The sequence below is a fragment of the Populus alba genome, chromosome 6 (genome assembly GCF_005239225.2).
Source record: "Populus alba chromosome 6, ASM523922v2, whole genome shotgun sequence".
NCBI classification, from domain to species: Eukaryota; Viridiplantae; Streptophyta; class Magnoliopsida; order Malpighiales; family Salicaceae; genus Populus; species Populus alba.
The window spans coordinates 9,844,094-9,856,903 of record NC_133289.1 but is presented as its reverse complement, the minus strand read 5'-3'; the positions used below and the strand labels follow the sequence as shown (position 1 = coordinate 9,856,903).

General features: G+C 29.9%; 1 protein-coding gene across 1 annotated transcript; it reads left to right on the top strand.

Moving 5' to 3' along the window:
* Nucleotides 1-9,265: 9,265 nt before the first annotated feature.
* LOC118048186 (threonine dehydratase biosynthetic, chloroplastic-like) lies at nt 9,266-12,586 on the top strand. Its single transcript, XM_035057768.2, has 7 exons — nt 9,266-9,900; nt 10,212-10,391; nt 10,476-10,745; nt 10,992-11,198; nt 11,612-11,860; nt 11,938-12,008; nt 12,290-12,586. The coding sequence occupies exons 1-7, from the start codon at nt 9,427-9,429 to the stop codon at nt 12,429-12,431; spliced, it is 1,593 nt and encodes a 530-aa protein (XP_034913659.1). The 5' UTR covers nt 9,266-9,426; the 3' UTR covers nt 12,432-12,586.
* Nucleotides 12,587-12,810: the final 224 nt, after the last annotated feature.

The window sequence follows — 12,810 nt, the reverse complement described above, 5'->3', positions numbered from 1 at the left end:
TCAAACCCACTCAAGTCCAAAAACCAATTGAATGGATCGAGTTTACTATTAGAAAATTAGGTTGTATATAATTAGGAGTTTAAACCCGACGCAATTATATTCATGAACACTCTACTAAAAATATTTCAATTTTATGTTTCCTAAGATTATAATTGCAATTCAAATTTTTTATTTTGTAAAAGCTAAAATAAAATGTTTTTTATCATGAAGAACAACTTTTCATTTACTTTGCATGCAAAAATTCATTCCACAATAATTTTAATTAAACACATATTTTTTTTTTTAAAAAACAACTTATTTTTTAAAAAACAACAACTAAAAGTGTTTATTTTTTTGATCTTTTTCCACAATTGCAAACATACATATACACGTGGATGGTAAACCATAAGTTAGAATAATAATCGGCAACAGGTGTGCACAAAGATAATAAACGAACCACCCGAAGCCAATTCATCTACTTTTGTCAGCAGAAAATAATTAACACGAGCAAGGACTTGGAAAGCTAAGACGTGTGAAGATCTCTTGTGACAAACAGATCAAAGGGTGCATTGGTAATCGGTTATTTAAAAAGTTGAGTATTTTAATAATTATGCACCATTTTGCATTTACCTTTTTTTTTATATCCAAATCATCTCATTATAAACTTAAGATTTTTTACCCTCATTAGAAAAAAAAAAAGAAAAAGATAGTGGTTAATTTTTCATTTCAAAAACACATTACAATAATATTTTTTTTTATTTTTTAAAAATTATTTTTAACATAAGTACATCAAAAATAATATAAAAATATCAAAAAATATAATTTAAAATTTAAATTTTAAAAATATTTTATAATCACAGTGGCAACACTTATTAAAAACTCACGACCACTGGATAATGGTCTAATAAATTTCCAAGTTGAAACACGCTTTAACGGTTTTCTTTAGGGTAACCATTTGTGATTTTCGGCCTTTCCACTGCAAAAATTAAGTATTTCTGCCGACGCAGATTCTCCTGTGAGAAACCCAAAACCCGTCGCTAGATCCTTTAGCTACGAAGGAAAGCAATTTCGTAATATCCCCATCAGCGGGCCGTCACCACAGCGTTGTTAAAATCCCATTAAATGAATTTTTTTTATAGAAAAATAAGGTTATATATGTGCGTGTGAGTGTGTTCATTTCTAGAAGGTGAATGACCTACACGTTCAATCTCCCAAGTTTATTTTCATTCTGCCTAATAAATCCCTAATTATACTTTCTCTAATAAGTTTTTGGAAAATTCTTGCAACAAATTTAGCATGTAATAAGCTCTTTTCACTTATAAAAAGCAATTCATCTGGGGTTATAACGACACTTGGATTACAGGATTTGTTTGCTATATATATATATATATATTGGTGTCACTACGAATATCAGAGTTATGAAGCATGCGTTTGTGGTCATGCTCAATTAAATATCTCTTTTGCGAGACTAATATTGACTTCACTTAAATAGGTAATATTTAGAAATGTGGTTTAAATTGTGTTTTTTAAAAAATTTAAAATGTTGATGTTTTTAGATTTTTTTGATATATATTGAATATTAAAAAGAAATTTTTAAAAATAAAAAAAAATATTATTTTAAAACATTTTTAAATAAAAAATACTTTAAACTATAATTACTACCATAGTTCCAAATACTTCTTTACATGGAATTTGTAAGCATGTATGTATAGCAGTTTTCTAAAATCCAATTGTTTTCTTATAGTAATCAAGATTTTAAATTGGATTATATAATAATTAATGTGTTAAATACGCTACTACATTTGATTATTTTTTATGCTCATTTTCTGTTTACTCTTACAAAGCATAAATTCTTTTTTCTTTTAAAGGCACAATTAACGCAACTTGAGGGGAGAAAAAGGGAAATTACAATATTGAATAATGCCTTTTTTTTTTTTTTTTTTTTGAAATTCGAATAATGCCTTGCTGGTTATATATGGAAGTTTAGACTTTCCATGTTTAATTTAATGCGCGTTCATGCATTATAAATTGACACCTTTCGAGTGGAACTTTTCCATGGAACAATAATTGATCGTGTACTTGATGATTTGTAACTTTTCATTATGATATTAAGATAGTGTTGGCCGATGCTGTAATGATTTTTTTAAAATATTTTTTATTTAAAAATATATTAAAATAATATATATTTTTATTTTTTAAAAATTATTTTTAATATATCAAAACAATTTAAAATTAAAAAAAATAATTTTTTTTTTGTTTGGACTGTATTTCTAAATGGCACCTAAATACTGTTGATTATTTTACGATAAAAAGAAAAAAAAAAAACAAATGTGTAGTTTTTTTTTTTTTTCATAGTTGTTATCTTCACGCGTGTAGCGTCTGCAACTTGCTGTGGTCCTCCGAATTTGAAGTTCAAGGATATTTGATCCATCAAAACTTGATGATCCATTGAAGATTTACAATTAAAAATGGACGGTAGAATTGTTAATAAGAACAACCCATGACTATTCCAATCTAATAATTAAACAAATAGCACATAGAAATTATATTCACATTGAAATCATATTCCTTTTTTGATCCAGCTAAATGATATTACTTTATATGGTATGTTTAGTATTGCGGTCCAAAACACTGCTTGATCGGAATTTGAAAAAAAATTATTTTTTTATTTTTAAATTAATTTTTTTAAAATTATTTTTGATTTTTTAATAAAAAAAATTAAAAAATATTATCTTAATATATTTCTAAAAAAAAACATTTTAAAATATAATTTTATACTGCAAACGGGGAGGAATCTCCATGTGGTCACTGAGAGACAGAATTAAAAGGAATAGGATCTTCAACATGCTTATGGAAATGACAACATATTATATATGTCATGATTAAATACGGCATTGGTTAGAAATTAAAGAGCATCCAACATTAGTGGATGGCTATATTCCTAAATTATTATAATCATGTAGATATAAATTAATTTCCCAAATAAATGAAAAAGAAAAACACGTGAATTTAAATTTTTAATTAAGAAGGCCGGATAGAGATAGTTTGTCATCTATAGTTTGTCCCGATAACCCAATTTGTTAGGAAAATTATTTAGATTTAATTTGACTTTCTTTGGCAATTAAGGAGGAAAGGGAGTAAAAAGAAAATCAAGCATCAATAGGAAATTAATGGCATCTAAATAATTTTCATATGGATAATAAGGACTATATATGATGATCTTTGAAATAGAAGAGTTTGGCCAAATCCTAATACCCATATTTGAGTATCAATGCCTCCTTTAAAAAGAAAGATTTTGAAACAAAACAATCTTCAACTTTCCAGAAAAAAGAACACAGATGAATAAACGTATATAGATTATTAAATCCGTAAGTGACCCGTGTTTATTGAATTATTTGAATCTTTTTTTAGATTCTTAAATTTTTTATGTATATAAAAATAATGATTAGAGTTTTAGGAATTTCATGCTGATTTGACTGTATAATTTTTAAAATATATATATGAATTTGTTGAGTTAATAATGTACTTAAATTGAAAGGCTGAAGTTGTTAGAAAAAAAAATCTCTTCTCCTTTAGTATTGAAGCATGTTTGAATCATGCAAATCTTTTCCATAAAATTTATTTATTATATTAATTGGGGACAAATCAGTTCTTTAACAATTTAAATGCAAAGTGAAATAACTTAAATATACTTAAAGCAAATAAATATTAAAAATTGTGGTCTAGAGACTTTTTTGGTCTTCTAACACTTTGATTAAATGGTAAATAATTATATTGCCCTTAAAAAAACTGATAGCCAAGAGTTTTTTTTTTTTGTTTTTTCATTATAGTTTTTAGTTATTGTCAATTTGAATGAGAAGCAATTCATTTTTTTAACAAATATAAATAGAATTAAAAAAAATTGTTGACACGTGTGAAAGGCATTTGCGCTCTTTAGGCATCATATGTGCGTCTTCCTTCCGCAATGGCTTTAAAAGTGTGGCGTCATCCTCTTTTTAGTGGCCAAACGCGTGTGTACGGTGAACTAACAATTGGGCTATAACAAATTTTTTTTCTTTCCTTTTCTACCTTTTTTCCCATTCCTCACCTTAGATTTCATATCAGCTTTCTCAAAAATTAATTGTGTTCAATTTTTGTTCTCATTCATTTGATTGATATTTATTTTTTTTTTTTAAGTTTGATAATTTTTTTCAATTTCATTCCTCAATATTTTATTGTATTTAACTTTTTTATTCAATTTGGTTCTCATTCTTTTAATTAATATACTCCATTTATATGGCTTCAGAAGCCATAGATTCTATTAATTCTTCAACCTTAAGCATTTTCTCATTAAGCCTTTTAAGATATGCACTTGTGGTCTCATCATCCACTTGAGTGATCCTAAAAAACTTTATAAAACTCCTTTTTTCTTGGGGTGCTTGTAATGAATCTTACCACTGGCTTGGTACAATGGTCACCAAAGCTTGAGATGGAGTTTTGATCCAAATTATTGTAACATGCACGCATCGACTCCTTGAAGGTTGTGAGAAGGATCTTACACAAGGCATAGTTATCCTGGATTACCAATTACAGGTTGCTCCGCACATTCTGCACGTGTTCCTTTAGGGACCATCATAATTATTCAAGGTCATCTTAGATGTAGACATCCTCATTCATATATTCCCATGTAGGTCTCTTTTCATTCCTATATTTGTAAAGTTCTGGGGGGCTTAGGGTTTTTGGCATGGAACTACGAGATTGATGGATAACCTCTTTCCCATGATAACCAGATAAACGTCTAGAATACTCTCTGTGTGCACAAGCATCATGGCGACATGAGGGTTTTTTGGAATGGCTGGATAACTTTTGAAGGTGAAACCCCCCTATTGTTTTTTTTTTTCCCCATATTCTTTTGAGCAGTGTAACTCTCTGCGGACATAGGGTGCAACCTGCTATGGTGGAGATGTATAGAGGGTGTAGTTGCTTATTGAAGTGATGCCAAGACCTGTTTTAATGGCAATTTTTTTTTTTTTTTTTTGCTCATGGGTTGCCAATACTGCTTGTTACTACTTGGGTGAGGAGTTGCACCTGGCTAATGAGTTATAGAAGGTTTGATTGAGCATAAGTGTTTTTTATGCAAGGAGATCTGTTACACGTTTTATTCTAGGAATGTCTTGATTGTCTGTCACTGATGATGAATAAAGATATCAATAAACCATTTCTAGAAGAAATAATTAATGGCTTTATTATCTGAGTTTCCCAACAATGATGTCAATTAATGATGTCTCAAAAATTGATATGTTGAGGAACAAGGCTCTTTGGTTTTTGGATAATAGTTAACCAAATATTCATTTTAATATTCCTTTCTATATAGCCGAGGAAGTACATAATTGATGGTAGAAATCTTGGTACTTGCAAAATAGTCTTTTTTGGTGGAATTTTGGACCCTCCAATGATAAAATCAGTAACTTTAAATGGAGATTGTAATAAATAAAATAAAACACTTTAACTTCAAAGAACTAGAGTGTTTTTTTTCTTAATTTTGTATAATAAATGCTTTAAGGAATTAATGTATGAATTCTTGAGAGTAGAAAAAATAAACTATTTACCTGGATAATTCTAATGAGTATTTATAATCTCTAAACTTGTTTTAATGAAGTGGAAGAGACTTAGGTGTCATCTAGTCCTGATGGCATTAATAAAGGATAAAAATCTTTGACTCATCATTAATAAGAGATAAATATTCCTTACAGAGTATTAATAAGGTGAAAATATAATAGGTTTTTTGGAGATCTTTTATACATTTACATGTAAGATCACAAACTAATTTTTAATGCAACAGAAGAATAAAATAATGTTGTAATTGCTACAATGAAACATCATTTTCTTAGTTTTTGTATAATAACTTTTTTAAAAAAAAGTGTGAAGAAAAAAAATTACAAAAAATAAAAGATAGGAGCAGAATAGTATAAATAGGCCAAATGTAGAGTGATAAATATTCAAAGTGTAAAAATAAAAAAAAAAAACTTTTTTTCCAAAAAAATATGAAAAGAAAAAACAAAAAAAAAATATTACAGAAAATGAAGATAAAAATAATAATAATAAAATAAACCAAATATATAATAACCAAGTGTAGATATTACCTTAAAACCCTACCATATTCAATCACTAACTAACTTAACTCAGTATACCACAAGATAATGGTTGTAAATACTGAATACTTAAGAATAATGACCATTCTTTTTCGGTCCATGTTTAGACTCTATGCAGTAGACTTAATGGGGGCCCAAAAAACTAGAAAGATGGGCCACATCGAAGTAGTAGTTTGTTGGATCAAGATTCGACCCTGATCGTTTCATTGTATATGAAACTGTTTCGTAATTTCAGTAAAGAAAAAGGATGTGAACGGTATTTGAACAAAAATTTTAGAATCTTCCACTAATTACCTCAATGATATACTTTAAAGAAAAAGATTATGAAAACAAAATAAATACCCTAATTATGAGAATATATCTTTCAATTCTCTCTCAATCTTGTAAATAATACTCTAATTTTTTGTATTTTTTAATTTTTGTACAAATCATATCTTGTTTGAGAATACTATAATGATAATTTTGGATATGATCCTTTTTCCAAGATATTTCATTAGAGTTAATGCAACAATATATATTTGTACTATATGGACCAATGCATATTTATATTATTTACTTTAGTGGATGAGCATAATGAATACTTGTTTGTTGTTATGTTTGGATTTGGAGTTTTAATAAAATTTATATATTTATTTTTATTTAAAATTAATTTTTTTAATAGTTTTGATGTGTTAATGTAAAACATATTTTTTAAAAAATAAAAAATAATATTGTTTTGATACTTCAAAACAAAAAACATTTAAAAAAATAATTTTTTTAATATTTTCAAACACCCCTAAATTGATGGATAAAGAATTAAAATTTATTAACAAACTCAACCCTGCTAAATGGAGAGCTCAAAGTCTGATGAGGATGAGGCTAAGTATGTCCAAATCAACATGCAGCTAATTAATATCCATTAATCACAAGTTATATTTATTAACTTGTAAGTTATATTCATTAACTCATGGAGTTAATTACTACAAGTATTTGGAGTAAATTTTAGTTCATTATCTATGAAAATATTTAATTTTATTTTATAGGTTAACCTCATTGTTTATGGAGTCTTAACCAATCCATTCATCAAACCAATAAGGTTTATTACAATCATTTTTATTCATGTTAATCAAAATACTTTTGAGGGTGTACGTAGTCTAAATAAAGATTGGAGAATTTTAACCTTTTAAATTAACTTTTTATATTTTTAAATGATTTTAATGTGTTGATATTAAAAATAAATTTTAAAAACTAAAAAATATATATTATTTTAATATATTAAAAAAATACAAAAAAAAAAAAATTACTGCTCGAAACTATCCTCACACTATATGAAATCTTTAACCCTTTGTTTAAAGAATCTCTTTATTTAAAATAAAAATAAATATAAAAATAAATATAGCTCTTTATTTGCGTGCATATCAAGAAATTGAATTGGAGCCTAGAAAAATAATAAATACAATTGTTAAGACTCTTATATCAGTATTGGTAGCGCAGTCCGCATCAACAGAGACTTTTAGTTTAAAAGAGATATTCTTTTAAATGAGAATCTCATGGAACATTGTTTGCTTGAGATACATGAAAATCCCATGAAACATTTTTTTAAATGACAAGCTGTTAGTTTGTGCATAAAGTGGAAAGCCGATTCATGTCAAGATATTGCAATGCCTCAATAATTCTTCTATACTCTGTACTGTTGGCAGGTCATTGAAGGTGGTTCCAGCAATAATCATGAAGGGACCGCAAAATAAAAATAAAATGTAAAATGTAAAATGACCACATTTAATAAAAAAAAAAAATGTAACGAGTATAAATCGACAAGATATGACCATGTTGTTGACTTAATAAAACCTTTCCAAACTATAAGCCGACAGAAACTGTGCAAAAGATTTCCATGTTTATTTGTTTTGTGCTCATTGAAATTGCTTGCATTAGGAAAAGCAAGATGGAAACCTTCCCTGTTAACAAAATAATATTCAGGCATTTAGGATGTGTTTGGCAACACTGTGTTCTCAATAAATTTAATTTTTTTTTTAATTTAATACGGTTTGTATTTTTTAGATCGTTTTGATATGCTGATGTCAAAAATAATTTTAAAAAAACATCATTGACATGTATTTTAGCACGAAATATTATTTAAAAAGCAACCGCTACTCAATTGGGCAACGAGAGTGTGTTAATGATTATTTTTGTAAATATTTTTTTATTTAGAAATATATTAAAATAATATTTTTTTATTTTTTAAAAAATATTTTTTATATAGTACATGATTTAAAAATACTAAAAAAATATTAATTTAAAATATAAAAAAATAAAAAAATTTTAAAATATAAAAACATTCAGTGTTGTCGTGATGGAGCATGCCGCAGCACCATTAATAATTAGTTTTTTTAAGCTTTTTCTATGAAATCATAAATATATATATATATAAACGTGTTGTGCTAACCCTTTGCCTTTTTTCTCTTGCATGCATGAAACTTATCCCGTGAGCTTTTTCTATCAAATCATAAATAAAAACGTGCTGTGCTAACCCTTTTATTTTTTCTCTCTCTCGCATGCATGCATGAAAAATATCCCATGAGCCTTTTCTATCAAATCATAAATAAAAGAACGTGTTGTGATAGCCCTGTAATATTAGGTTTTTTAAAATATTTTTTATTTAAAAATATATTAAAATAATATTTTTTATTTTTAAAAAATTATTTTGATATTAGTACATAAAAACCATATAAAAACACCAAAATAAATTAATTTAAATAAAAAAATTAAAAAAAAAAATTAATTTTTTTCAAAAATATTTTTAAAATTTTAAAAGCACGCAGTAAGCCTATGACATTATTTTCATGTCAATTCATAAAAAAAAAAAAAAAAAAAAGTTTTTTTTTTTTTTTTTTTTTTTTTTTCCAGATCACAAATAATTCATTAACCCAGCTAACAAGTCCTCGTCACTTTCTACAAATATTATAAATTTTATTTTCTAATACTTAATTTTAGGATTTTAACCTGAAAAAAAAAAAAAAAAAACAGATTAAAGAGGATCTTGTTAGTACTTGATGGATCATCGTTTTCCAACTATCAATAAAATCATTCAAATCTCTGAGAAAAAGAAAAATAAAATAAAATTCTTACATCCCTCGGCAGCAGCGTGGAAAATCCATTTCCAACTATCTTGTTAATCCAAAGATACCCCACCCTAGCTGGGTGTCGCTCTTTGGTTGGCTTTCATACAATTCCAAATCAGCGGCAAGTAACGGAGACCAAAATTCACAATAAAACCCCCCTACGGCTCCTCCCTTCCAATCCCACCCCGCCCTTCTCTCAAACAAAAACACCAAAGGAAATGGAGGCTCTCCGTCTACAGCCACCACAGGGACCACCACTCGTCCTCCCAAGCTGCTACAGATTGGCCTCACAAATCCTCACTAGACCCCACTACAACCCCAACAAGTCAATCAAGCCGTTCATCAATGCCACCCTATCAAAACCCACCGCGGAGATCCCTCCATTGTCAACTTCATCATCTTCCTCCCACGACAATCCCTTACGCTCCTCCACGCTTTCTTCACCTCCATATCCCGCAAAGAAAGTCTCTGCAAATTCTCTGCAATACCCGTCCGGTTACTTGGGTGCCGTACCGGAACGTACTTTTAATGATGGCGATAATGAGAGTATAATAAATGCAATGGAGTATTTGACGAATATACTGTCGTCAAAGGTGTATGACGTTGCGAATGAATCTCCATTGCAGCTGGCGCCTAAGCTCTCTGAGAGATTAGGAGTCAACATGTGGCTCAAGAGAGAGGATTTGCAGCCGGTAAGAGTATTTCAAATATTTCCATCTTCTTACGGCTAGCTTTTGGAAGCTTATTATACTTCTTGGGTAGTTTGAATTTGAGCTCATAGTAAATTTGATCTTGTATTGAGACTGGAAACTTGATTGTAATTTTGAGCTGTTTCAATCAAAATGTGTGTTTTTAGCAGCCATACATGTGGTTACTTTTCTTTTTCTTTTTTGTTTTTGTCAACTTTTAATAGAAACTGGATGCGGGTTTTCATGCTTGAATGCAAAAATGGCTTCTTCTTACGTCAATTTGATACTGATGGGTTTGATCGATCATTTTTCAGGTCTTTTCATTTAAGGTGCGTGGAGCTTACAATATGATGGCAAAACTTCCAAAGGAACAGCTGCAAAGAGGAGTTATCTGCTCGTCAGCTGGAAATCATGCCCAAGGTGTTGCATTAGCCGCCAAAAGACTAGGTTGCGATGCTGTGATTGCAATGCCTGTCACTACACCTGAAATTAAGGTACATTATGCGAGAGATTATTTTTAATGATTGAGCTGTGAAAGTACGTTTTTTTAATTGATTTTTGAATTTGTTCTATTACAGTGGCAATCTGTTGAGAGGTTGGGTGCGACAGTTGTTCTAGTTGGGGATTCTTATGACGAAGCACAGACATATGCTAAAAAGAGGGCCAAAGAAGAGGATCGGACATTCATTCCTCCTTTTGATCACCCAGACGTTATCATGGGACAGGGAACTGTTGGGATGGAAATTGTACGTCAAATGCAAGGTCCGTTGCATGCAATCTTTGTGCCTGTGGGTGGCGGCGGCTTAATAGCTGGTATTGCTGCATATGTAAAGAGGGTAAATCCTGAGGTCAGTCGGTTTTTTTTTAAAAAAAACTTTAAAAGATATGAACTGAACAATTAGTTCAATTTATTGATACTGGTGCTATTTTTGCATTTGATTTCTGGACAAACTGCCTTGGGTTCTAAGTGCTCCAAATTGCTGTGTGTAAATTTAATTGATTTCTTCTGTCATCTCTTCAGTTTGCATTTGCTTGATGTTTTCTATGCAACGTCACAGAACTCTTGAAGAACACTTATTCAATATTTAATGCAGGTTAAGATCATTGGTGTGGAACCCTCTGATGCAAATGCTATGGCATTGTCTCTACATCATGGTCAGAGAGTGATGCTGGATCAGGTTGGAGGTTTTGCAGATGGTGTGGCTGTTAAAGAGGTTGGAGAAGAAACTTTCCGCTTATGCAAGGAATTGGTAGATGGTGTAGTTCTTGTGAGCCGTGACGCTATTTGTGCGTCAATAAAGGTAGGGTATATTTCATATTTTCCAAAGTGCATGAATCCTTCTCTTTAGCTCGTTATGCATTCCTAGTGTGATAAGTTGGTCAGATGGGTGATTAGTTGTATCTTGCCCTCACACCTGTTGAGATCATAAATGAGGGTTCTGAGTAATTGCACAGTATTACTTAGCACCCCATAATCGTCTTCTTCATCATTAAAAATGCCTTGTGTGGTCAGAATGTTGACTTCAGCATTGATCATGCACGCACAGAGTGAAGGGGACTCTCATTCTCATCCCACAGTCCTCCTTGATTCCCAATGATACAGTAACTTGCTAAAATAAAATATTTGGTGAATTGTACTTCCCTAGAAATGATGGCTACCCTGCAAACTGGGTAATAGCAGTCAGATCGAATTAACATTGAGTTTTTGTTTCAGGACATGTTTGAGGAGAAAAGGAGCATTCTAGAGCCAGCAGGTGCGCTTGCCCTTGCTGGGGCTGAAGCATATTGCAAGTATTATGGCGTCAAGGGCGCAAATGTTGTGGCGATAACAAGTGGGGCAAATATGAACTTTGATAAACTGAGGGTTGTGGCTGAACTTGCCAATGTTGGTAGGCAACAAGAAGCTTTGCTTGCAACTGTTATGCCAGAGGTGCCAGGGAGTTTTAAACATTTTTGTGAACTGGTATGGCGATAAAATTTTCTAAAAGAACACCATTTTATTCATTTAATTTGCTCTGATGTAAATCATTTGGGTGGCAGGTAGGGCCTATGAATATCTCCGAGTTCAAATATAGATCGAATTCTGAAAAGGATGCTGTTGTTCTATACAGGTTAGTATTGCTGAGATTCTAACTGCTATTATAATATTTATATCAGCTTTCTGATTTCAGTGTGAAATAGTTTCCTGTATGATTGTTCTACTGGTAGTTTAGAAAAATCCTATATATGGATATTTATCCCTTTTGAACAGTGCTTTGTTAGCAGCAATATCTACATGCAATTTAGCTTCACTCTTTTTTCTTTGAATTAGTTAGAATGTAATTACTCATTTGCAATTAAAAAATAAAATGTAGTGAAACGAGCACTTTATTAACCTTTGAATTATGTGCAGTGTTGGCCTTCACACAGCTTTTGAACTTGAAGCAATGAAGAAGCGGATGGAATCTTCTCAACTAAGAACTTACAATTTGACCGCAAGTGACTTGGTCAAAGATCACTTGCGCTATTTGGTAATATTGCGTTCTCATAAATAATTTCTCAAGTTGATTCCTTGAAGGGTATTTTTTTTATGTTTCATAGCTACAAAGTCAGGATGTATGTAAATATAGTTGTTGAAGAATAAAAGATGTCCCTTCGTGTAAAAGTGAACTCGTTACTCAAATTTCAAGATTTTCACCCCATTCTGTGCTTAATCAAGTAGAAACAACACACTGTTGGCAAATAATAATGAATTACAGTGAAACATTATTTTATTAGTTTTTGTATAATAATTTTTTAAGAAAAAAATGTAAAGAAAAAAAATAAAAATAAAAAAATATTACAAAAAAATAAGAATAAAATAAAATAAAATAACCAAGTGTAAATATTACCTTAAAATCCTACCATATTCAATCACTAACTAACTTAACTTGA

What these genes read in the sequence shown, in the direction of transcription:
- LOC118048186 (XM_035057768.2), top strand. Translation starts at nt 9,427, where the DNA reads ATGGAGGCTCTCCGTCTACAGCCACCACAGGGACCACCACTCGTCCTC. An exon ending in AGAGAGAGGATTTGCAGCCG is followed by an intron (nt 9,901 to 10,211) that starts GTAAGAGTATTT and finishes ATCATTTTTCAG; the next exon opens with GTCTTTTCATTTAAGGTGCG. An exon ending in TAAAGAGGGTAAATCCTGAG is followed by an intron (nt 10,746 to 10,991) that starts GTCAGTCGGTTT and finishes TATTTAATGCAG; the next exon opens with GTTAAGATCATTGGTGTGGA.